We start from the raw sequence: 26,394 nt of genomic DNA on the forward strand, positions 1-26,394 counted from the left end.
CTTAGTATATACTACAGTGCATGGCAGTATCTCCCAGTCCTTTAAGAGCATGGACCCTGGTACAACATTGCCAGAGTGATTTTAGACAAGATTCGTAACTCTCGATGCTTCCATTTCCTCATATGTGAAATGGAGACAGTAACTATACCTTCCTCGGAATTACTGTGAGACTAAATGTGTCACATAAATCTAGAACTGGTAGTGAAAGTCACTCAGTCGTGTCTGACTCTTTGAAACCCCATGGATTATACAGTCCTTGGAATTCTCTAGGCCAGAATACTGGAGTGGTTAGCTGTTCCCTTCTCCAGGGGATCTTCCCAACCCAGGGATCGAACCGAGGTCTCCCTCATTGCAGGCAGAATTCTTTACCAGCTGAGTAACCAGGGAAGCCCAAGCATCTGATAAATGTCTGAGATTGTATAGATGTACAAATTATTAATTTATTTAATTATTCTGTTAATGCTTTTAACATGTTAGTGGAGGCATTTTGCTGAACTGTAACCAGAAACTTTGTAGCTTAAAGTAACACATTTATCTCAGTGTCTGTCAAGGTACACCCTTGCTTGGTCCTTTTGCATAGTCTCAAAAGGATGCAATCAAGGTGTCAGATGGGGCTGTGATCTCATTTGAAGCTCAAGTAGGAAACGGTCTGTTTCTAAACTCGTAGATTGTTGACAGAATGTAGTTCCTCATGATTTCAGCACAGAGGGTCTTGTTTGCTTGCTGCTTAGAGGCTAGAAGCCCTTGCAGCTTGCCAGTTGAAGTGTGCCATCAGTTCTTCTTTGTCACTTGGTTCTCCCCAACATAGCTGCTTGCTTCTTCAAAGCCAACAGAAGAAAGAGACACTCCACCAAGAATGGCATAGTCTTATGTAATCACGTTCAGGTAATTCCATCTGTCCTATCACCTTTAACTACTCTGACTAGAAGCAAGACACAAATCCTGCGTACGTTCTAGAGAAGAGAATCATACAAAGACATAGGTACAGGAGGGCGGGATCATGAGGACTACCCTAAGTGTCTGCCTGCCACAGAGCCTTTTGTTTCTAATAAATAGATCCTCTACTGACAATACCCTGTTTTAAGCTACTGCCTTATCTAAATTTTCACTATATCTTTTTCTACACTGGTATCTCTGCTTCTGTCCTGCCTAATTTCAGCCTGTTCTGTATGTAGCAGTCAGAGTGATCCCGGTAAAACACAAATCAAGTAATCTCAATTCTATACTTACCAAGTTCCTCATATTATCAGGATGAGACAAGACTTCAGTGGAATTTATGTGTCACCAAAGTAAGGTGCAGACCTCCTACAATGACCTTAGAGTCCTGTATGATCTTGACCCCTAATTTTACTCTAACCTCATCTCCAAATACTTCTCCTTTGCTTATTCCACTTCAGCTACATTGGCTTCCTTGTGCTCAGTTGCCCAGTCATTTCCGACTCTTGGGGCCCATGGACTGTGGCCAGCCAGGCTCCTCTGCCCATGAAATTTTCCAGGAAAGAACCCATGGAGTGGGGTGCCACTTCCTACTCCAGGGGATCTTCCCGACCCAGGGATTGAGCTCGTGTCTCTTGCATCTCCTGCTTTGGCAGGCAGATTCTTTACCACTAGCGCCACATTGACTCCTTTCCTCTTCTTCAAAGAGGCAGGTATGCTCTCACTTTAAGTCGCTAGCTCAAGCTATTTGCTGTCTTAGAGCATTTTTCCCTCAGATAGCTCCATGGATTGTTTCTTTCTTTCTTTTAGGTCTTTACCCAGTGTCACCTTCTTGATGAGGTCTTTCCTAACGACCTTATTTAAAATTGGGTACAGTGATCCATCCCCACTGCTCTCTTGTTGTCCTCCTTACTCATTTCCCTGCTTTAGTTGTATCCGTGCTGTGTTTTAAGTTTGTATTTGGTTCCTTGTTCCCCTCTTCTAGTATTGGCATTCCATAAGGACTGGGATTTTTGTCGATTTGTGTTCAGTGAGGTATCTTCAGCACTTAAAGCAGTAGTAGGCACTTGGTAGGTATTCAGTCAGTATTTCTTAAAATTAAGTAAATTGAATTTTATATCATGGGGATAAGTAGTCTCCAAATAAACAGTTTTATCATCTTCTGATAATGAACAGCATTATTTCTTTTCAGGTAACATTCTTTTTCTCATCTTTTTTGCATTGGCTTAAACTTCTAAAACAATGCTAAATAATGGACAGTTTTGCTTTTCTCATTACCTCAGTGGGAATGCTTTTGCCCTTTATACTTTTAGCTCTTGCATTGAAATGAATTTGTCTTCTTAAAGAAGTAACCTTTTTTTAAATTTAGTTAACATTTTTTTGGAATATATGGAGTAGACTGTGAATGTTGAATCTTAAATCAAGTAGCTTTTAGGCCTCTGGTCAGATGATTATATGATTATTTTCTATTACATATAGATGCCATGAATTACCTCAGGAGATGTTTTAACATTAAGCTATCCTTTTCTTCCTGGAATGAACTGTATTTGATCACAGTATGCTGTTCTTTTAATTTACTGCTGGATCAAATTTGTGAAACTCTCCATTATTCCTAGTATTTGTAAGATTTTAAAAGTCTTACCTCATTTGTTAAAGTTTCTATTTATTCATTCTCTAATGAGAATTCAGTCCAGGCATGCATTTGCTTTCACAGATACCCTAATTCACCTTGGATCATCTCATTGTTCATCTAGATTCTATGGACTCCTCCCTTCAAATCATAAACTAGAGGACGCTGAGGTTATTTTCACTACCGGTTCACTGATTTAGTAGCCTGAAGAAAGTAGAAAGGTTACTAAATGCACCCTAAATCTTTATTGCTTAAAGCCTTATTAGTTTCCAACAACTTGATTCTTATTTTTCTAACAAGACATCTAGCGTTATCCTTAGTATTTTTTTAATTTTTGCTCCAAATATTCAGTCTATCAGGAAATTCTGTCTGCTCCTGACATATTTTAAATTTCTCTGTATATTTGCATCTGTTTGTATTTTGTTTATTCATGTCATTACTACAGGTTAAAAATGATCACAGTTTCATAATATGTGTTAATATCTGATTTGAGACCTCTGCCCAGTATGGTTTCATTGTCCCGCTGGTGTTGAATGTTGCTATGGATATGTCTGAGAACAGCTTGATTACCTGCCCCCAACTCCACCTGTTAGTGACTCTTCCTAGATACCCCAGTGGTCTTTATTTCTCTAAGTGTAACGGCTTTTCTAGGTCTGTCTTAGTGTTGACTCTTCTAATTTCAGTTTACTTATGGACATGCTGTCACTTTATATACTTAGATTCATGGTTGTTTTTTCTTGGGAAGAATTTGACTAGTATCGCTAAAGGTGTGTCCTGTTAGGTTATTTCTGTTTTCAAACAATAATTTAAACTCTTTGTTTTCATTATATTTTTCATACTTTTCTGTTCCCTATAACATTTATTCTGCTTTTAGCAGCATCTGTCCTTTTTTTTCTTTTGCTGTTTGTAGTTGTGCTTTAATTCCTACAACACTTTACTTTCTTCTGGTTCTTTCCTTTAGTTCTGCCAGTTCATGTTTTATTTTTTCTGGTTGTTTTGCTGCTTCTTCCCTGCGCTTATATAGCTCTACTTTGTGCAAAGAACTCGTTGGACACTATTGCTTTATATTAAACGTTTTAAATAAAGAGATAATTGATGGATAATATTCTGTAAGTTATACAGCCTGTTGATATATGATACATTTTATTTAACTTAAAAATCACAGACAATTATTTGGTCATAGTTTTCAAGTTATAATGACAGCTCTATGTGTGTATATGTATATGTGTGTTTGTGTTTGCCATCTGCTCATCCTGTTATTTCATCCTTTTTCTTGGAGCACCTTTGGATGCATCCTGTGATATTTCTTTTTGGAGGGGTGTGAGTTTTTTCATCAGCTATTATAGGAAGCTTGTGTTGAAGAGACATTACGGTCATGTTCCCAGTTAGCTGAACTCTTTCTGTGGGCCCAGGTTTTGGGATTTATGTATGTTTTTGTGTTGTCCCTGCCAATCTCAATATGGAGTGTAGTCAGTTTTAACTATTAATAATTGTCTCTATAACCTATAACCAATAACTCATAATTGATTTGTCTGTGACTCCACATTCTACCTGTTCCTTTTATTATAGGAACCATAATAGAACCAGAGATTTTCCTGCTTCTGTCTCATGTATTCTGTTTCCATTGTTATAAATAGAGGATTGGGTTTTTCATCTGAGTATACTCATTTTTTAAAATGTTTTTATGAATTTGGGGGAGGAATTAATCCTTTTTTTTCGTTGGCAGCCATGATGTCCTTTCTTAGTTTCTTTCCTCCCACAATCACCTTTGCCCAAGTTTGACTGCCCTTGACTGTCCTTCAGCTCATTTTGTAACTTAATATTGATCTTTTCTTTCCTTCTCAATTCTTAGGCTTATTTTTAGACTTAGAGAAGGGAAATACCAATTTATACTACCATCTTTAAACTAAAAGTCTTAAGTAGTTTTTTTGTTTGTTTTATCTTGCACAAATATTTTTACTTCTATAAACTAAATATGGAACATTTACCTAAATTGATGATAGTAGATTTTGTCTTAGTTTTATATGCATTTGTTCATTTTCACTAGATTCTGGGGAGTGATATTGAATTGCTCTTAAATGCATCCATCAGATATTTTTCTGCAGATGCTATCGAATAGGTAAAGCATGTGATTGCACTAAAATTGAAAAACTGTAAAAGATGTACTGTGAGAAATATATTCCCTTAGTCTGTCAGATTACACCCCCACCCCGTCTGACAGTTCTTGCCAGTTTCATTCTGTTCTTGGAGAGAAATTCTATATAAAAACAAATATGTATTTACATGTATACTTAAATGTTTCTCCATTTTTTGTTCAAATGCTGTCACTGTACACATTTTATGCCTCTGCTTTTTTACTTAACATACCTTGGAGATAATGCCTGTGTAACTCAAAAATATACTTTTACAGTTTTTGTTTGAATTATGGGTCAAGACAATCTTCACATTTGTTTTATTTTTCTTTTAATTTATAACTTCCTTTACCTCCTCTTTTTAAAATGAAACTTCTTTTTCTTTTCTTTTTTTTTCCTGAAGAAATACATAATGTGCAGAAGTCTCCATATTCTAGCTTTGGGGTTGACTCTCTTTCCCTTGGGTGTCTTTTTACATATTTCTCTGAGCCTTGTATTTCCTATAAACTGATAATGAGATATCTTGGATTGGTTAGTTTCAGGTTCAGTTTTCTTAGCAAGAATATTTCATAGATGGTGCACTGTACATCCTCCTGCATCACAATAGGAGCCACGTGATTTCTATGTTTAGTGATGTTAAGATAGATCTGTGTGTTTAGGTGTTTTCAGCTCTATTTGACTGTTATAAAGTTAGCCATTGACATTTCACTTGGTGAACATTTCCTGGATTGGTAGCAAAAAAAGTTCTGTCATTCCTTCTATATTTAATTTGGTGTAAAGTGATGGCAATCTGTTGTTTTTATAGATTTGCTAATATTCCCTATTTTTTTTAAGAGCGCTCTCTTTTTTAATAGTTTTATTTATTATTTATTTATGGCTGTGCTGGGTCTTTGTTGCTGCTTGGGCTTTTCTCTAGTTGCAGCAAATAAGGGCTGCTCTCTCATTGCTGTGCATGGGCTTCTCCTTGTGGTGGCTTCTCTTGCAGTGGAACATGGGCTCTAGAGTGAGTGGGCTTCAGGAGTTGCAGCCCACAGGCTTGGTAGTTGTGGTGTGCGGGCTTAGTTGCTTCCACGGTGTGTGAAATCATCTCAGGTTAGGGACTGAGGCATATCTTTTGCATTGGCAGGGTGGATTCTTTACTGCTGAGCCACCAGGGAAGACCCCTTAATTTTTAAATTATTAGTTGAGAAGATTCCTAGATTTAAATCAATTTTTAACATAGATTAGAAATTACCCATGGTCTTTAAATAGTATTTCAATAAGAAAATCTTTTGAAGTCAGTTATTTAAAATATATGTGAAGTAACTGCCTAATTTTATTTACAAAATTTGTGTTTCCATGTATAGGTGTTTGAGACACCAAGAGACTCTCTAAACTTTTAGGATGTATTTTAGAATATCTATTTTTATTGTTCCTTTTTATATAGGTTGTTAAGTGTGGTATGCTGTGATCTAGACACTCTTCTTCTGTTGGAGGCTCAGTATCAAGTATCTGAAATGTTACTAAATGCTCAAGAAGAAAATACCTTAGAAACCTCTGAAAGTCACAGGTAAAAAAAAAAAATACCAAGACAGAATAATAGCTTTCTTTACAGATATTCTGTTAAGACAGTAATTTCAGTACAGTTTATTTAATGTTTTCCATTATCCGAATTCAGTAGATTTAAATAAGAGTAAAAAGCAATTAAAGCATAAATGTCAGTTAAAAAGATTGTGAATGACATTTTTGGAAATGGCTTGCAGAGTACTACTTTCTAAGTTTCTGTTTAGTTTTTTATGGTTTAGTTAAGTACTGACTTTATTAAGTTGTGTCACCTTTAAATTCAGATTACATGAGAAAGATGACTCATTAAACAAAATGTCTGATTTTTGTGTCTCTTGTAGAGGCAATTTTTACTTCATTTTCTTCATTATGTTAGTTCACAGTCATAAATTCTGATTATTATGAAATGATGTTATAGTAATATCTTGAAAACTTTTTTCTACTAAAATAACATACTTGACATTGCCTTGAATTGGTTGACATGTGCTGGATACACATTCAATTAGCTGGCATTATTTTTGTGTCCATAATTTAAAAAAAAGTGTTCCTCCATGCTAGCTAGGCCTTGGAAAAATAGTATAGATCAGGCTATATTGCTGAATACTCTAGGTTTGATATAGAGGATAGTATTAACAGCTGCAGGAAGTATGGAGGATGCAAAGTTTAGAATTTGAAATAGGCTGCTTGGGCTAGAACTTACGGCAGAAAGCAAAGAGAAACTAAAGAGCCTCTTGATGATGGTGAAGGAGGAGAATGAAAAAGCTTATTTGAAACTCAGCATTCAGAACACTAAGATCATGGCATTCTGTCCCATCACTTCATCACAAAAAGAAGGGGAAAAAGTGAGAACAATGATAGGTTTCCTTTCCTTGGACTCCAAAATCACCGTGAACAATGACTGCAGCCATGAAATTCAGACGCTTGCGCCTTGGAAGGAAAGCTGTGACAATCCTAGGTGGTGTATTAGAAAGCAAAGACATCACTTTGCTAGCAAAGGTCTGTACAGTCAAAGCTATAGTTTTTTCTGCAGTCATGTACAGATGTGAGAGTTGGACCATGAAGAAGTTTGAATGCCAAAGAATTGATGCTTTAGAATTGATGCTTTTGAACTGTGGTGCTAGAGAAGACTCTTGAGAGTCCCTCAGACTGCAGGAAGATCAAACCAGTCAATCCTAAAGGAAATCAACCTGAATATTCATTGAAAAGACTGATACTGAAGCTGAAGCTATAATACATTGGCCACCTGATGCGAAGAGCTGACTCACTGGAAAAGACCCTGATGCTAGGAAAGATTGAAGGCAAAACAAGAAGGGAACAGCAGAGAATGAGATGGTTAGACGTAATCACTGACTTGATGGACATGAATTTAAGTAAACTCTGGAACTTAGTGGAGGACAGAGGAGCCTGGGGTGCTACAGTCCATGGGGACACAAAAAGTCAAACATGACTTAGCAACTGAATAATAACAACTAGAACTGAAGGGAACATTGACTAAAAATGTGGTAAAGTTGTTGTGGAAGTAATGCCTGTCTTCATCTCATTTCTTTTTGACATGTAGCATTTGTCAAGAAAATATTCTTCATACCATTCATTTCCTATATCAATTATATCTCCAATTCTTTGCTCCTTAGGTTGGAAAGCTGTTAGATAAAAGTGAATTTATCTCTCCCCTTTCTATAGAAACTGTATTGCTTTTTTCCTTATGCGTTGCACTGACATGATCTTAAAATTAAATCATATTTAATTAAGGCAGTGACAATTGGTATGTTTATTTTTCAGGGAGTTTATAATTGATAGCTTATCAGTAGAAAGAAATCATGTTCTTGTTAGAATAAATCTTATTGGTGGGCCAATGGAACGAATTTTGCCTCCAAGGTTACTGGAGAAGGTAAGTGGAATAAATGGAGGGGAGAATGTTTTTTGAATGTATTTTGAAGCAAGATAGCCAACTCAAATGACAGGATACAAGTAAATAGTTCCTAATGAAAATAGTATTTTTCATGACAAGATGTCACGAATGGTAGTTTGTGTTGCAGAGTAGATAGGATATTATTTTATTAAAAACTTGTCATTTTCCTTGTGTGTCCTTGAATTTTTTTCACTTAAAAAATTTTTCTCCTTCATGATACTTAATTTTTATTAGATGACTAATTTTGTTGACTTTCATTGGCAATATTGAGTACCTCTTTTTTCATCAGTATCCATAGAGTTTGGTTTTCTCTGGAAGGGTTTTTTGTTGTTGTTGTTACTAAGTGCACTTGTTTTGACTCATCACACCAAGAATGGTGAGGTCAAAATGATTACGGTGCAAGAGAAACAGCTTTGTGAGCCATCTGTTTATAGACTTATATTTGTTTTCAGTATTTAATGTTTCTATATTTCGTTTTAGTTAGTATCCATTAGAATATTGAACTATAATATATGATAGCTTTTGGTTAGTTATGTTACAACTTATGAATTACTTATGAATTACAACTTAGAATTTATGAAACAAAAGCCAATTTAAATGTCACTTCAAAAAGTCTTAAAATTTGATATTAAACTACTTCCTAAAGTCATCTGTCTTGCTTCTTTTTTAGGGTAATGAACCATATCCTTGGCCAATGTTTTCATCATACCCTTTACCAAACTGCTATTTGTCAGACTGTGTTACAAGAAGTACTGATCTAAAACAAGGTAAAATGCTTATTGTCAAGTGCCATGTTTTAGTGATTTTTTTTAATACTTTGAAAGAAAGACATAATTTGAAGGCAGATTAATTCTATTTTTCTTTCAGTTTGTACATGTGGATAGATCTATATCTATTCCTTTGTAAGTTTTCCTTATTTCACACACTCTTTACTAAACTAATATTTGTATGATGCTGAATAATTCTTATCAGAATCTTTTTTTGTTTAAAAAGGGAATTAGTGATTTTCGATGAATTAATTCTAGATATGTAGAAGTAGCCCGCCAGGCTTCTCTGTCCCTGCACATTCTCCAAGCAAGAATACTGGAGTGGGTTGCCATGCCCTCCTCAGAACTTTATTCAACAGATTAATATTTTTTTAATACTTGTGTGCCACATGTAAGTCCTGTGTGTTCAAGACTTGAAATATAAATGTTATATAAATATAGTAAAATAAAAAAATTTTAAATGTCAGCTGTTCATGACCTTTTAGAGAACACAGTCAAGTAATTAGACAGTCATATAGTATTACAGTGTGATAGGAACTAAATAGAAAATGTGTAGCCTGCTAGGATAGTTCATAAAGCAGATGCTCTTCCAAAGAACATTAAGTTTAATGTAAGACATGAAGTAGGTATTTTCTGGGTATTAAAAGAGCATTTTTGACAGGAACCAGCAGTGAGACCAAAAGGAGCAGATTGAATTAAGAACTCTAAGTAGTTCAAGGATGTGTGAGACATGATATGTGAGGACAAGAGTGACCAGAGATAAGACTTAGACGGGTAAGCCATGTTTGATCATAAGACCTAGGTACCTCAAGTTCAGGTATTTAGACCTTATCATAAGAGCAATAAAAAACCAAGCAATTTTTAGACTTGAGAATTCTAAGATGAAATATGAAGATATTAAACCATTAATTTGAGAAGTTAACTCTTGATATCAACATGATCTTTGCATTACCAACAAACTTGCATTGGAAAAAAATAACGTATATAATTGATTTCACTAGGTTAGATTCCACAGTTATTATTGACAAGTAAGACATTTTTCTTCTTTCATAAAGCCATTTACCTTTCCCTATGTTTACTTACCTTAAATCAATTAATAGAGGCCATCAACTGATAAATATTTTTATTTCTATCCAGTGTTTAATATATACACTCTGTGTCTCGCAGTTGCACAGAGGCAAAAATTCTATTTTTTTCCTCTCTACCTAAAGGTTAGGGAAAGAGAACATGAGGGAATTTTAAAAGCCTTTAATACTGTCTTTTACAATTTTGCCTGTGTGTTTTTCTATTTGACCTGATTCAGAGATGTGGGGTTAATATTAAGTAAGAAGAGATCCTTGAAAGAATATCATTTTGGACCCTTCACACTGACTTGCATCTCTCAGTGAACCCAATCTTTTACTCTTATGTTTTCTACGCTACTTTCAGTGTTTTAGCCAGTCTTAAATATTCTGACATTCTTTCTTTAGGTTTCATTATTTATTCATCTACTCATTCCTTTATTCAACATGGTTTGTGAGTGCTGATTATCAGTTACTTCACTAAGCCCTGGAGATAAGATGAGGTGTTAAGACATGGTCTGTTCTCCCTGCCTCAACCCTTCAACCCCTTTCCTTGTCTCGAAATCACATTGCTATCTTTGCTAAGTTTCACTTGGAAACAAATACATCTTTTCTTTTGAACAGCAAATTTACTCATTATCAACCTTATTTTGTGATTGCCATATTAGGTAATTTGTTTCTTCAAAGTAGTTTGATAAAAAATATGCTTTATTTGAAACTGACTAAGGCAGACAAATCAGAAAATAAGATTAAATTGATAGTTCCCTGAGAAGCTCAGAGGAGTATAACTTTATTCCCTGTTCTACTCTTAAAAGTGATTTAGAAAAGGGAGTAATAATAGCTTCTCTGTCTAGCCCAGAAGATAACTTGCAGAATGGTTATTAACCTTTAGTGAGCCCATAGTGTGTCCCCAGTTCCATTTACTCTCCTAGTCTCCTAGATGACTTATTTTCAAATCTTCTCATTAATCAACCCTTCCTCACCTCTTCCCAGTCTTTCCTGTCAGATAACTGTTTTTCTTTTTTTTTTCCCAAACTGAGGAAATAGAAGCTGTCAGCATCCATATACGCTTGATACATATTGGCTGACTCAGCTGCATCTGTACCAATTTAGGTTTTGCTTTACTATGAATGAAACTGCAAATATTACTTAAAAAGGCCAGCTTCTTCAGTTGTGCGATACATTCCATTCTCTTTCTCAGCAAAGATATTGCTTCTAACAGTTCTCTCTTTTTACTTATTGTTTTTTCATGGGATTATGGAGTTAGGGGATGAGAGCTTGGTAGACCTCCGCACTGTATCTTTTCCATAAGCCAACAAGCATGCTATTAATTTTTCCATATTTAAAATACCTTCTTTTGAACTTGCTTTCCCCTCTCTGCAATTCCATGTCTGTCCTTCTACTGCAAAATTCCTTCAAGGAATTGTCTAATCTTAGTATTGTAGTTATTCTCTTTCTGTGTTCTCTTGAATCTACTTGAAAGCTAATCAGGCTTTCACCCCTGCCATTCTACCAGGGTTAAATCAGTGGGTCAGATCTCAGTACTTATCTTGTTACACTTAGTATTATCACTTAACATGTTTGATGCCTCTGCTTTTTGAAACATTTTCTTATTTGGCTTTCAGAAAGTACGTTATCTGATTATTCCCCCCACCCCCTTGAATTCCTGGCAAATTCTTCATCTTTGTTGGATCTTTCAGATCTCTCCAAACTCTCAACTTTGGAGTGCCCCTCAGTTCTCAGTTGTATTTTTTTGTATGTGTGCATGTTCTTTGGGGATTTCATCTAGTCTTATGACTAAAATAACTGTCCAATATACACAGATTTATATCTTTAACCTGTGTCTCTACTTGACTCTGTGCTCATATCTGTTTACTTAATACCTTTGCTAGGGTGGTTAGTAAATATATCAAATTTAACAACTCTGAGATAAACTTTGGTACTCTATTTCAAAATCTATTCCTTTGGTACATTTCCTCATTTTAGAAATGACAACTTTGTGCTTCCATTTCTTTAGGCAATAAAGTTGAAGACTTTTTTTGACTCTTTTTCTCTTTATAACCTGCATCTGTGAGTGAAATCACTCAGTCATGTCTGACTCTTTGCAACCCCATGGACTGTAGCCCTCCAGGATCCTTCATCCCTGGGATTTTCCAGGCAAGAATACTGGAATGAGTTGCCATTTCCTCCTGCCAGGGGATCTTTCTGACCCAGGGATCAAACTCAAGTCTCCCACATGGCAGGCAGATGCTTTACCGGCTGACCCATTTCTGTCACAAATGTTCTTGATTCTTCATACCTCAAACAAAACCACTTTTCACTCATCCACTATTCACTCTCATCTCTCACTGTACTGTTATAGTAATCTGTTCAGTTTGTTAACACAGCAGCAAGAGTAATGCTATTGAAATGTGAGTTGGATTATTTTTACTCCTCTAATTGAAACCCTCTAATGACTTCCCTATAATCTACAAGGCCCAGTTTCTGTCACATGTCCTATTTTAGTTTAATACAATTTCAGGTCTGTTTATTTAATTTCATATTTTCCCACCATACTGGGCAGAAACTTCTAGTTACCTTTCTGTTAATGCCTAGAATACAAGTGTTTGAATAAGACATTATTCTCAATTTTACAGCAATACTTAATACTTCCTACTAATGGTGGCCCTGACATTACTGTGATTCTGTTAAGCAGGACAGAATGATCTAGCCAGTCAGTGGATAGCCCAAGAGGTACCACAGGAAGGGATTTTACATAGACACATTCTGAGTCAAACATGAATCACACTTATGTCATTATGATATTGCTCATGTTTCACTGACCCTGTACTTGTAGAAGAACAGCAGAGAATGGGAGAGGAAATCAGAAGCATGTCCAAATTTCCATAGTACCTAAGAGAGTATAGTGATGATGCCCCTGTAACCTCTGTGAGAATAATGGAGCCAGACGTAATTCTAGCAGATACAAAACTAAATTCAAAGTAATGTTCCTCGTTCAACACTGTTCAATAAGTTGAACATAAATTATGCATTTAAGCTAGTAATTATGCATTTAAGCTGTTTAAGCTAGTAATACTTTAAGATACAAATAGCTGTTTTAAAGGCAAGAGTTCATATACTTGCCATTTTGCTTTTTCAATTTGGAGGTAATGATTCACTGATTCTGATAGGTGTTATTTTAGTCACTTGCACTGCAGTATTTTGAGATATCATTTCATTGTTGTGGAAAAAAATCACTTTAGTTGTGTGCACAGGCTGACATTCACCTAATTTGTCTCCCAACTTTTAGATTTATCCTCCTTGCTACAGTTAGCATTTCTTCATCTGTTAAATTGCCTCTTGTTAGTTCTCTGGCATCAGTGTTAGCTATTAGATGATTTGTTTTCATCTGTAAATAAGAATCTTGAGGCACCATTTGGTTCAGTTATTTTTCTTTGTACGTTTTTAGGGTCACTATATTAAAATGTAAAAGCCTTTAAAAAAACTGGTAAGTATTATTTATGTACATATGTCACATATGTGGATAATCATAAATCAACTTACATGAAAATTTTTCTTCCAAAATGTCATCTCTCTGTTATCTGAGAGTTGAGAAAAGTAGGAAGAAATGTGTTAGTACAGCAACTTATTGTTCCTGTGTAGAAGATAAGAAGGAGGGAAGGGACGTTGGAGAGGTGTGCAGTAGTTAAAACCAAGTGCCAGTTAGCATGTCAGTGAACTGCTAGAGATTAACTCATACTTCCTTTCCTATATGAAACAGAAAGACTGAGACAACAATCTGTTTTGTTTTGTTTTTGCTTTCCTAAGCTAAAATTAGATTTCCCAGGAATTATTACATCACTAATCAGTGAGTGTGCTCTTCAGCATTCCATTTTGATGTGTTCAGGATGGGGACTTCTTTCTTTTAGGAGAAAGGGAAATTCAGTACTTCCATACTGAGAAATAAAAATGGCTTGAGTTGGCTAGCATAGTCTGGCCTTTGGAAAGACATAACTCAGTAAAATGAGAAATAAGCTCTCCTTACTTCCCTTTCTAGCATCTTCCATTCACTTTATTTTTTATTTTATAAAGTTTATGCAGGCTGAATTATAAAAATCAGCAATCAAATTCATGCCTATATCCTATCTACTTTATTACTGTAGAATTTCTATCTTTATCAAGAAATCACTGAGAAATACATTTGCTTTGTTGGGGCTGGTATCTTCAAAGTAGAGAGTATGTTGTTTTGTCATTGCCTTTATGTTTCTCGTATCCCTAACAGGGCCAGCCGAAGCACAGCATTGATTCGCAAGGTCATCGATGTCCAGGCCACTGGCAGTGATTGCTTTTTTTTTTTTGATCTTAGAAATTCAAATGGCTGTTCATTGAAAGCCTCAAACATATTAGTAGCTTTTGATACAAGTAAACTTATGAATGTTCTGAAGTAAAAATGAGCTTAAGAAAAAAAGGAGAATGGCATGACTTACAACAGCAACTACATTTTAATAAAAGAATGAAAATTGCCAAATTAACAAATGAGTAGGTTGGATTGCTTTTATTCCTAGTCTGATAAATTATGTAAGATTTAGGATTGCCACTTCTCCTCCAATCAACCGAAAATAGAATCCCATAAGAAAAACAAAGTGCTTTGAAAAATAATATGTACTACATAAAATGTAATGCAGCATGATGACAAGGTATTGTTTGTTCTGATTTTGAAAGTCTTTGTATTATGTCTTACATATATAGTAAGTCTATAAATATTTTTGGAGATGAATTCTCCTTTTTATCAAATATTTATCTAGGCTTTTATGTCAAGTCAGGCACTTTCTCATTTTTTTTTCTTTCTGTATTGTTTCTACCCTTGGAATTAAAATTTATTTTCTGCAGATAAAAGGTAAATGGCTTTTATTTGGCATTATCCTGTTAACTGAGAGAATAAGAAAATATGGTTCCTTTCCAATGTCATGAATCTTGAGCTGTAGTTGTTGAGATACTTAGTTTAAAAATCAGAATAAGTGTTTTCCTTTGAATTGTAAAAACTCTTCATGTACTTCTTGCATGTTTGAAACAAACATCAGTGGCAGATAGCAGAAATAAATCACCTGCTAGTTTAGATGCAAGTGATAGGGGAAAACTAATTGCTCATTTTTTAAAAAAACTCTGATGCCTCCTATAGTACATGCTTAATTATCACATATTAAAATGAAAAGTGATATGATAATTCTAAAGTGAAGTATAATCTGTATAAAATATAGATGTCATATGTGTAAGAACTCACAGTTCAAACCAAATAAAGACAGTGTAAGAATTTAGATACTCTCACATTTAGAAATGTAGGGAGAACTAATATAGAGAATTTAAGCATCTTTTCAATTGCTTCTTGGAGACCACTCCAGAGTCTTTCCTTAGATATTGTAAATATTAAGAATAAAGGGGCATAACTGTATTAATCTGCATGGAAAAGGAAAAGATAAGCAGAAACACAAATTGGAAGCAAATATTTCACAAATATGCTTCAGACTAATAGATGGGTGACTTTCCAAATTAAGCCTAGGAATCTGTTGCAAGTTAATTTATTAAATCTTCCATTTATTTTGTTTCTTTTATAGCAGCTGTTTATGATATTCTGTATAAAATGGGCATTCAGAATGTCTGATACCCTTGGAAAGAAGTATGCAAAGTTTTTTGCATAGATTTTCTTTGCATTTGTATTGTGCTTACATTTTTCTTGTCCTTGAAATGGAGGTTCTTTCTTTTTACATCATCTGTGATAATAAGTATAACCTTTCCTTCTATATTGTAATCTTTTGAGAAACAAATTATACAATATCATCAAGTATGAAAAGATTATAGTACTTACCATAACAAAGAATTTCAGGGTTTAGATATGAACTATTATCAGTTGTAATTGAATTTTGTAAACATGAAACTTGATGTTTCCTATTTCCTCAGTGATAGTAAGTAAGTAAGTGGGTTGGGTAAAAAGTGCTTATTGCCAGAGGGAACTGTCCTGTGCATTGTATGATTTTTTTTTAGCAGCTTTCATGGTCTCTGCTCACTAGATACCCATAGAGGTCTCTCTCTGCACCCACCCCTCCCAGAGCAAAACTTAGCCCATTTGAGAACTATAGCTGTAGATTTGTTTTTTCATACTAGCACTTCATACAGATAGACTCACGTAAGATACTTTATTTGTGCTTGATTTCTTTAAGCATAATGAATTCAAGATTCATCTAGTTTGTTACATGCACCATTTGTGTGTACCATTTTACTCAGGAGGATTCCAGTATAGATTAACTGCAGTTTGAGTTAATTTCACTTTTTGTTTGTATTTTCTTAAAATTCTTAAAAACAACTGCTTTAAAATATTTACCCAGTAATTGTATAACCAAGGTCCTTTCTGTGTCTTTATATTAATTGATTTAACTACTGGTTAGTAACTTTTAATTAAATACTCAGCATTATTAATTTTACATAGTTGAGTGCTAGATTTTGTTTTCTTTAAAGAGTAATGGACATTTCGGGCCATGCAGTCAAGTTACTTGTGAAATCAGTTTGATCATTCAGGGCTTTCATTGTTTTTGTTAGGCTACGTGTAAAGTTGTCTTTGTGTGTGTGTGTGTGTTTAGTCGCTCAGTCGTATCTATGTGTGACCCCATGGACTGTAGCCCACCAGGCTTCTCTGCTCATGGAATTCTCCAGGCAAGAATACTGGAGTGGATTGCCATTTCCTCCTCTGGAGGATCTTCCCAACCCAAGGATCAAACCTGCAGCTCCTGCATTGGCAGACGGATTCTTTACCAGTGCGCCACCTGGGAAGCCCCGTGTCTTTACTTTAAGGTTAATTTAACTCTTTTACGAAGGTTTGACTCTTTTGGTCTGTGGAACTCTGAGGAGGACTCTTCATGGTCTTTCTGTAACTTGGACATCTCCTCACCGTATGTATACTCAGAATTGTTCATGTTCTCTGCCCAGTCTTGTGGAGCTTCACTCTTCATCTGCACAGCCGATTCTTTGCAACCACCTAGACAAAAACTTAAACAGATTTTTGGAGTTCTTTCTTTGTTCTCCCTCTTCCACAAATTTTAGGCTCCTCAGTCTCTCTGCCGTTTGACTTCTGTGTCTTTAACTCAGTGCCCCACTTCCTGCATAATCATGTTGAAAGTAATTCTAGAAAAAACCAGGGCCCACTTGTAAAGGTACCTTGTTAGTTTCCCTTTTCTCAGACATGACAGTCCTATACTGCCTGTTGTTGACCAGTGTCTGAAAACAGTGTTTTGATATATTTTAACATTTCTTGAGTTATTTATGGTAGGAAGGCAAGTATATTTCCAGTTTCTCCATGACCAGAAGCAAAGCTATGGTTTTTAAATTTTTTATGTGACGATAAACAAAGAAATTTTGGTAAACATTCAATTTTATGTATCGTTCAGGTTTGTTCTATTCCCCAAATCACTGATTTAGAATTGTTGTGTTCCTATGATACCATTCCGGTAATTCCATTTCTCCTTGCCTCATTCTCCATGCCCAAGGGCTTTTGCTAGAGTAAAGTTACTGGCCTCTCTCTGGACTTCCTCACTTATTATGTACTAAGTTAGGAAGGAAAAATGTTTGGTAGGTGAATTTTGGAGAAGGAATGAAAAATCTTGGATTAGACTACTTAAAGGCTATATTTCCAAGTTAGCCTATCTTTTCATTAATTTTTATTTAAACCTTTTTTGTTTTTTTTTTCCAGTTAGCATTATACTCATAGCTTTCCTAACAAAAGCAATCAGGAGAGACCTTTGGTTGTCTCATCACTGTATGATTGAATATGTTTTTTCAGTGCAGGGGAGAGATTTGTTAAGTCCATGTGGCAGGAGATTCAAGTTAAGGTGCTTAATTTAGCTGTTACGGTACTAGCATTGATATTTTGAACTGCATTTATATCCTCCTGTCTACTTTTCATTTGGTTTCAGATTTGGAGGAGGGAAATAAAGGATTTGTTTTCCTCAAACTTTTTAACATTACAGATACAAATTTTCAGTAAACATATCAAATCACTAAATATTATTAGCTGTGATATATGCACATTGAAGAGCTCACATTCCCACTGAGATCCAGGGGAAACCATAACCAGATTATGAGGATACAAAGTTGTCTCTCTAGGAGTCTCCTAGGCACTCTGTCTCCAGCTCAGCATTTGTTAATTGCCTCAAATCAAATTTCCAGGTACTAAATTGGGTCTTTCAGCCTTTCTCCAGTTGGTGGATTCAGATGCATGCCACATTTACTGCTTCAGGACTGTTTACAGTCTAGTGCCTGTGCTTTTTTCCTTGGAAGGAAATGCAAGAGCAAAATAGAATAGCAAATGTGAAAGGAGAGAGACAGGAGAGCAAGAAGAGGGTGTGAGCAGGAGGGAAGAAGAAAAGATAACAGGTTTTTTAAATAGCAAATAACTTACAAAAGAGCTTTATGGACATTTTCACCTTGAGGGATGGTGGTGGTTATAAAAGACAGGGTCACACATGGATAGAAAGAATTGACACAGAAGGAAACAAAGATGAAAAGCAAACTGCTTTTGTCTTTTCAGTCATGTACCACTAGTGATTTTTTATAGAACTGTCTGACTCTTACAGTGTTATATTAGTTTTAGGTGTACAACATAGTGCTTCAATACTTTTATAGATTATACTACATATAAAGTTTTTTTTATAAGATCTTGACTGCATTCTCTGTTCTATAATTATATCCTTGTATCTTACTTTATACTTATGGAGTGGTGCTAGATATGTAAAGGGAATTAAGAGGTACAAATAATTAGTGATTCTTAGTGGGTTCTAGATAGTTTGCTCTTGGGGAATAAATAATGTAGATATTCTAAATGGAAACTATAAAAATTCCATTTAATGCTGTTCAGTTGTCTGTTACCTAACTTATATCAAGATGCATTTAACATTAATACTCTGCTGTTAATAATATAATTTCCAACAAAATTATCAGCTATGATATTTCTTGTTTAAAGTTTTGAGTTTTTATTAAAAATAGTAATTTTCTCCTTTGACTAAATCAGTTTCATTTTTCTCTAGATATTGCCTCTGATTGAGGCCATTTGTGGAATATTATAGGATCATTTTGCCCTTGATATTTAAAGGGAATATATTAGATTACTACTAAGTATCAGAATTCTACATTCTTCCAACAGAACAGTTCTTTCTGGCTTATATGGATACTTATGAGTGTGCATATATTTGATACATTTGTATACTCGTGCATGCATGCTGAGTCACTTCAGTTGTGTCCAACTCTTTGCAACCCCATGTGCCGTAGCCCTCCAGGCTCCTCTGTCCATGGGATTCTCCAGGCAAGAACATTGGAGTAGGTTGCCATTTTCTTCTCCAGGAGGTCTTCCCAACCGAGGGACTGAACCCACGTCTCTTATGTCTCCTGCATTTGCAGGTGGGTTCTTTTACCACCAGCACCACCTGGGAAGCCCTACTCATAATGTTTGTACAAAAGAATATTTCTGTAGTTTTGATATGAGAAGGCTTTTTTGGTGACCTAATTGTCAAATGTGGAAATAGTTACATGAATTATGATTTGTACAATCAGTCATATAATTTTGTATATGATAACCATGAGGATTGAGTGAGGATATGTAACTGCTTTTTTAGGGCTAAATAAAATCAGCTTAGATCATTGGAATGATATGTATTAATAAATCTTGATTATACTCAGTTATACTCCTGACTGTTAATGCACAAATACACACACATGTAAGTCGCATGAGGGCCAGTGACCTTGTCTGTCTAGATTGTTATAGCCACATAGGAATTCCATGCATGTTTATTGAATGTATTTTTATAAAAATTAGATGGAAAAATAAAATAGTTTAGTAAGGTAAAAGTTTATTTTTTAAAAAATTCCTAAGAATAAGGACTTACTTTCTTTATTATAATTTTATTCATTTCAAAGGACCAGGAGTTGGTTGAAATCCTCTTTAGTGTTAAGTTGACTACTGATATTTTCTTGGTGAAATTCATTAGCCCCTTAGGTGGCTGTATTTTATAGTGTTCCAAACCATGTCTTTGGGTAGAAGCAATCAGGCCTTTGACTTTATACATGGAAAATGGTCTTGTTCCTCTTTCCCCAAATTCTCCTTCAAGGACAGTGGTAAAGTGTATGAGTTGATGTGACTGTCTATCCCCCCACCCTCTGTTCTTCTAGAAAGAAGAGATTTTTTTTTCTCCTCTTTGAATTTTTACATATATATGTGAGTAAATAGTATATATGCTTATATATATATGTATTTGTATATCCTTTTTAAATGACACCTAAATCTTCAAGATATTTAGATGTTTTCTAAATCAATAAATTAGATGTTTTCTAATGCAAAATATGATGGGAATACAATTAAAATGGAAGGTGGAAAAATCTCATGTGAATAAAAGGAAAACATAAAATTAATTTTGCCATATTCATAAAATTGCTAAGAAAGAAGAAAAGTTATAATTTAGCAAAAGATGCTCTTTGAGCGGGACTTACCAGGTAACTCAGTGGTAAAAGCATCCACCTGCCCGTGCAGGAGACACAGGAGACATTGGTTCCATCCCTGGGTCAGGAAGACCCCTGGAGGCGGCAATGGCAACTTGCTCCAGTATTCTTGCTTGGGGAATCCCATGGACAGAGGAGCCTGGTGGGCTGCAGTCCAAAGGGTTGCAGAGTTGGACTGAGCACATGCATGCATGCTTTTTTAGCATGATTCATTTTCAGCCTATTTTTTTTTTCCTTTTACCAAAAAGAGGAAATAAATAACTGACTAGAGATTTTCTACATTTATGCTTTCTTTTTGCCTTAAAGAAATGAATAAGCCCAGTAGCCAGAGTAGCGTGCTAAAATTCCCTTGTAGATAGGGGCTCCAGTTGCCCTGCTGCAGAAACTAATAAAGGCGTGGTTGGCTCTAAAAAAAAAAAAAAAAAAAAAAGAAATGAATAAAACTGCACCTGAATGTACATGAAGAATTAGTATAATGTTTATATCAGTCTCTGTAGTGAAATCTTAAGGTCCGCACTCTGTATTAAATCAAATACTCAGTAATGAATAATGTTTGTGTAAGAAAGAGTAATGGTTATAAATCAGTCCATTTTATGAGTTTTTGATAAATATGGTGATAGCAGTTTGATGGTGTAAGATATAATTACAGAAAAATATCTGTTTCCTTTTGAAACCCATATAAAATATTTTTTCTGGAACTTATAACTGTTTACATTACTAACATTAATACTTATTTTTCAGTGTATCTAGCATCTTTTGTTAAAATAACGTAACAAGACATCTTTCTTATTAGACAATGATCTTGGCAAACTTTTATTGTGCTTCAAAATGTCTGATAAACAAACTGCATGGATAGAAAACTGCCGAAGACAATTCTGCAAAATAATGAAGGCCAAACCTGATATAATCAGTGGAGGTGGTGAGTATTTTTTTAATTTTTGTGGGATTTTTCTTGGCTTGAAAAGTTTGTTAACAGAAACTGTGGTTTCTCAAGATTAATACTGGCATATCTAGAATCAGTCAGTTCAGTTCAGTTCAGTTGCTCAGTCGTGTCCGACTCTGTGAGAGAATACATAACATTAGTTCTAGAAGTCCATTGACTTCTGGGAAATTTGTGATCCTAGAGAACAGAAATTAAAATTTGAGAAACTATGCAGATTTTTTTTTTAATACTGTCACAGAGGTCTTGTTAAGCTAAATCTACCTTGCCTAGGTAATGGTTTGCTTGATATCACCAGCTATGTTTTCTAGACCAGTTAGCAAGTTGTTTTTTTTTTTTTTTTTTTTTTAGCAAGTTGTTTTATACTCAGATATTTATATGTGTGCTTGGTTTCGTAAAATGACCTTGTTTTAATTAACATTATCTTGAATAAATATACTCCAAAAACTAAATTTTAATGTCAATATAAGCTAGATTTCTTGAAAGCTGTAATTTAAAAATATTGTCCTATTTATCAGTCATGCTTTATGGTTCTTATGTTTCTATCAGTTGCTATAAAATTAAAAATGGGAAATAAAAATAAGTTTATATTTTGTTGGAGAAATTATATTTTTAGGGCAAGAAAATAAAACATTATTCTCCAAAATTTTACTGTAAAATGAGCAGTTCAACTGTTTTAGACACTCCCAAATACTTTAAAAATGGCTATTAGAAAAAATATATATATATATGTTTATCACTGATTGCATAACAGAGAATACTTAAAATAGGTTTTGCAAATGCCAAAGGGTACAGAACAAAATGAGAAAATAGCAGCTTGGTATATTATTTAAACACAATAACTAAAGGTATAGTTTTCTGAGTTTCTTTCTTACAGGGATAGTGATAAGACAAAAGAGAAATCACCTCTTCAGTTCTATTCACAACTCTGAAACAGGGTAAAGGAGCAGAGCATTATCATTAAAACCATGTTCTGTTTGGAATCTTGGGGCAGGCACTTCCCACAAGTCTTGGTCTTAGTTATACATTACTCTGATACTGTGTCCATCATTAGATTGTGAGCTACTTTTAAAAATAGATCTTAACCTCTCTGCCCAGCAAGGTCTAGTTGGTTACACAAAATTCAGTTACTCTTCATAGCAACGAGCTCAGTCCACAGTGTTAGATCCAAGAAGTTAACCCAACAATCTGACACCGAAACCATGCTCAGTATCCGTTTACAGTAGTAACTCTTTGCACTTTCTCTTTAGTACCTAATGTTTTGCTCATGGGAGGTAACCATTTATTAAATAAACCCAGGTGAGCATAATACTGATGAGATAGAAGATGAAAAATATTTTTAATATCTCCAATCTCATGGCATGGTTTTCTTTTTATAAGCTAAAAGTTGAACTAGTTTAGGGGGTAAGCTCAAGGGAGAAACACGAAATACATGCTTTTGTAAGGCAAGCATGCTTATTTATTTGTCTATGTTCATGCACATGTACAGAATGACTCTATAATCTGATTCAATTTGGGTTTTAAATATAAGCAATCTACAGTTATCAAGAACCAAAGGTTTTTGAATTATCATTACTTATGCTGCAGTTTCTCCCTCAAATCTGTATATAAAACCTGCAGTGCATAATGAATACCATGTACCTCCATTAATATTTTTCATAATTATGATAATGAGTGAATGGATGTCTTAAATTCTCTATAAATTATATACTCTGAATCCAAAAGGAGGTAGACAAAGGAGATTCAGTTAACAAGAATTTAATGAGAACCTACTGTTGACTCCCTATCCTGCTCCCTGCTATGGGCAGCTACTCTCCTTTTGTAGGTGATGATAAGGAAGGAGAGAGCAATCTATAAATAGTCTTTCCAAATTGATTTAAACCCAGGCCACTAGACAGCTATCAGGAGAGAGATATTCCAGCTTTCTCCAGCTTGGGCTCCTGCTGTTTCCAGAGTTTTCTTTCCAGGTTTTCAGCTTATAAGAATAAATGAGACCATGTAGATATGCACTTGAATGATATTCCTGCACTTACTTGTAATGAATCATTGGCAGAAGCAATATATTATATGACCTAAGACCCACAGGCTGAAGTTAATTTTTTAAAACATAAGTCACATTTTTCTTTTTCGTAACCTTATTCTTGTTCTATGTGTACCTTCTACCCCACCCTCAGTTATATCCCAGACCTTTTTCCTGACATGGAACTAATTAGAACATGTTCTCTGAATTTCTATAAATTTCATTCATTTTCATGTGTTTATTTCATTCAGCTTCAGGAGAGAACATAGGTAGACACTCTATTCCATTAGGTTGAATTTCAAATGTATTCATGGACTGCCTCTTTTTCTTTGTTAAAATATAAATCATTCCACAGTTCTTTTTTTTTCTTCTTCTTGTCAGGAAGGCTCCTGTAGATCTGATAGACTTCTAGTTTCTGCTGAGTTTATTACACTAGCCGCTTGTTGTCTATTCACTCTAAACATTAGATTCCATCATCAATTGTGTGTTTAATTTTTTTTACTCTTGTATCTTCCTAGAGTAATTTCCCTATAAAAATGTTTCTGTTTTTCACATTATCTTCTAATCCTTATTTCCCACTAGTCTTTTGTGACCTAATAATTATACAATTAAGTATGTTCCAGGTATATTCTTCCTGTTTTTGTTTTCCAGTGTTAATAATATGGATTCCCAGGTGGTGCTAGTGGTAAAGAACTACTTGCCATGTAGGAAACATAAGAGTCATGAGTTCGATCCCTAGGTTGGGAAGATTGCCTGGAGAAGGGCATGGCAGCCCACTCCAGTATTCTTACCCAGAGAATCCCGAGACAGAGGTGCCTGGCCAGCTGCAGTCCATTGGTTTGCAAAGAGTCAACTGACAAGCACACACATGCATACAATGTAGAATTCATTTCATTTGAGTTGGCCACTAAATAACATATGTAACATGTCTTATAGACAGTATTGGAAGCTGGTATGCTTTATAACTATAATACATTTTGTCTAACTCTATACTTCAAATGTGCAAATTATTACTACTTGGACTTTTAAGAGTTTTTGTTTAAGATGCCCTTTTGTCCTTTAAATTTTGCTTTATTTTTTTCTGTTTTTCTCTGAAAGAATCCTGGCATAACAGCAGTGAGGTCATCTGGACTCATGTTTCTGGCTCCTAAATGTAGTTCAAGGAATTCTGGTTCCTTTTAGTGGGGAGAATAGCACTGAGGGCAGAATTTGAGCAAAAATGTGCCTTAGATTAACATTATCTGTTAACATGTTAACCTGGAATGCCTTAACATTCTAGGTTCCTATGCAATGTTGCTCTTTACAGCATCGTACTTTACCTCCATCACCAGTCACATCCACAACTGGGTGTTGTTTTTGCTTTGGCTCCATCTCTTCATTCTTTCTGGAGTTATTTCTCCACTAATCTCCAGTAGCATATTGGGCACCTACCGACCTGAGGACACTTTTAGTGTCCTATCTTTTTGCCTTTTCATACTGTCAATGGGATTCTCAAGGCAAGAGTACTGAAGTGGTTTGCCATTCCCTTCTCCAGTGGGCCATGTTTTGTCAAAACTCTCCACCATGACTGGCCCCTCTGGGATGGCCCTATATGGCATGACTCATAGGTTTCATTGAGTTAGACAAGGCTGTGGTCCATGTGATCAGATTGGTTAGTTTTCTGTGATTGTGGTTTTCATTCTGTCTGCCCTCTAATGGAGAATGATAAGAGGCTTATGGAAGCTTCCTGATGGGAGAGACTGACTGAGGGGGAAACTAAGAAATCTGTATGCAGATGAGAAAGCAACATTTAGAACTGGACATGGAACAACAGACTGATTCCAAATCGGGAAAGGAGTACATCAAGGCTGTATATTGTCACCCTGCTTGTTTAACTTACATACAGAGTACATCATAAGAAACGCTGGGCTGGATGAAGCACAAGCTGGAATCAAGGTTGCCGGGAGAAATATCAATAACCTCAGATATGCAGATGACACCATCCTTATGGCAGAAAGCAAAGAAGAACTAAAAGAACCTCTTTATGAAAGTTAAAGAGGAGAGTGAAAAAGCTGGCTTAAAACTCAACATTCAGAAAACTAAGGTCATGGCATCTGGTCCCATCACTTCATGGCAAATAGATGGGGAAACAATGGAAACAGTGACCAACATTATTTTGGGGGGCTCCAGAATCACTGTAGATGGTGACTGCAGCCATGAAATTAAAAGACGCTTGCTCCTTGGAAGAAAAGCTATGACCAACCTAGACAGCATATTAAAAAGCAGAGACATTACTTTGCCAACAAAGGTCCGTCTAGTCAAAGCTATGGTTTTTCCAGTAGTCGTGTATGGATGTGAGAGTTGGACTATAAAGAAAGCTGAGCGTTAAAGAATTGATGCTTTTGAACTGTGGTGTTGGAGAAGACTCTTGAGAGTCCCTTGGACTGCAAGGAGATCCAACCAGTCCATCCCAAAGGAAATCAATCCTGAATATTCATTGGAAGGACTGATGCTGAAGCTGAAATTCCAATACTTTGGCCATCTGATGCAAAGAACTGACTCTTTGGGAAAGACCCTGATGCTGGGCAAGATTGAAGGTGGGAGGAAAAGGGGATGAAAGAGAAGAGGATGAGATGGTGATGGCATCACCGACTCAATGGACATGAGTTTGAGTAAACTCTGGGAGTTGGTGATGGACAGGGAAGCCTGGCGTGCTGCAGTCCATGAGGTCGCAAAGAGTTGGACACGACTGAGCGACTGAACTGAACTGTGCCTTAGATCTGCCATGTAATCATTTAGGATAATAAGGTGACACAAATCAAGAGTCCCCTTAAAAAAGGGGGAAGGTGTACTTTTGTTGTTTCAGATTTACTTCTGGCTAGAGTATATCATGAGAAATGCTGGGCTGGAGGAAGCACAAGCTAGAATCAGGATTGCTGGGAGAAATATCAATAACCCCAGAT

The 26,394-nt window shown here is 35.5% G+C and overlaps 1 protein-coding gene across 7 annotated transcripts in view; it reads left to right on the forward strand.

Moving 5' to 3' along the window:
• Nucleotides 1-26,394, forward strand: part of TBC1D32 (TBC1 domain family member 32) — a 179,601-nt gene that overhangs the window by 101,452 nt on the left and 51,755 nt on the right. For 6 of the 7 annotated variants that reach the window (XM_043889936.1, XM_043889937.1, XM_043889938.1 and 3 more), the window contains 4 exons: nt 6,125-6,247; nt 8,020-8,128; nt 8,820-8,916; nt 21,286-21,411. In XM_043889936.1, coding sequence (XP_043745871.1) covers nt 6,125-6,247; nt 8,020-8,128; nt 8,820-8,916; nt 21,286-21,411 — 455 coding nt within the window. Of the gene's footprint in view, nt 1-6,124; nt 6,248-8,019; nt 8,129-8,819; nt 8,917-14,238; nt 16,638-21,285; nt 21,412-26,394 lie in introns of those variants that run through there. The other variant, XM_043889942.1, reaches the window with a different exon arrangement.

The sequence above is a fragment of the Cervus elaphus genome, chromosome 28 (assembly GCF_910594005.1).
Source record: "Cervus elaphus chromosome 28, mCerEla1.1, whole genome shotgun sequence".
NCBI lineage: Eukaryota > Metazoa > Chordata > Mammalia > Artiodactyla > Cervidae > Cervus > Cervus elaphus.